This window comes from Sinocyclocheilus grahami, unplaced genomic scaffold (assembly GCF_001515645.1).
Source record: "Sinocyclocheilus grahami isolate Dianchi unplaced genomic scaffold, SAMN03320097.WGS_v1.1 scaffold222.1, whole genome shotgun sequence".
Classification (NCBI taxonomy): domain Eukaryota; kingdom Metazoa; phylum Chordata; class Actinopteri; order Cypriniformes; family Cyprinidae; genus Sinocyclocheilus; species Sinocyclocheilus grahami.
The window spans coordinates 2,662,402-2,662,905 of NW_015505401.1; the positions used below are offsets into that span (position 1 = coordinate 2,662,402).

A 504-nucleotide genomic window follows, 5' to 3' on the forward strand; every position below is an offset into this window, starting at 1 on the left:
TCAAGAATTCTGATTGGAATTTAGAACAAGTCCAAGTTGATATTTTAGTTTAAATATTAAATAATCTAAAATTAATTTTACTAAAGGCTGCTCCTTCTGGTCAATGTTTCTCATACAAATGTATATCCTTACCTGACAACTTTAAGGGAGTTCTCATATTTCTCATGGTTGACACCCATGACAAACATAGGGGCATCTGCACTGGGGGCAGAGATGATGACTCTCTTGGCACCACCCTTAAGGTGAGCCTAGCAAGAGCGAGCAAAGGTTCAGACACAGGAAATGCACATTAGCATTTATGACTGATGTAATGACTACATACAGACGCCTTCTCAATGGTGGTGAAAACACCAGTAGACTCCACAACATATTGAGCCCCTGCGTCACCCCATTTAATGTTGGCTGGATCCCTCCTGCGTGGACACAGATGGAGAGGTCATAAGAGCACAATGCGTAGCAGTGAATACATCACGTAATATTTGTAGGGACAACAACAACAACAAC

The 504-nt window shown here is 41.3% G+C and overlaps 1 protein-coding gene across 1 annotated transcript in view; it reads right to left on the minus strand.

The window, feature by feature from the left end:
* Nucleotides 1–504, minus strand: part of gapdh (glyceraldehyde-3-phosphate dehydrogenase) — a 5,864-nt gene that overhangs the window by 2,140 nt on the left and 3,220 nt on the right. The window contains exons 5-6 of the mRNA XM_016287463.1: nucleotides 323–413; nucleotides 133–248 (exon numbers count right to left, since the gene is read on the minus strand). Of these exons, the coding sequence (XP_016142949.1) occupies nucleotides 133–248; nucleotides 323–413 (207 nt within the window). The remainder of the gene's footprint in view (nucleotides 1–132; nucleotides 249–322; nucleotides 414–504) is intronic.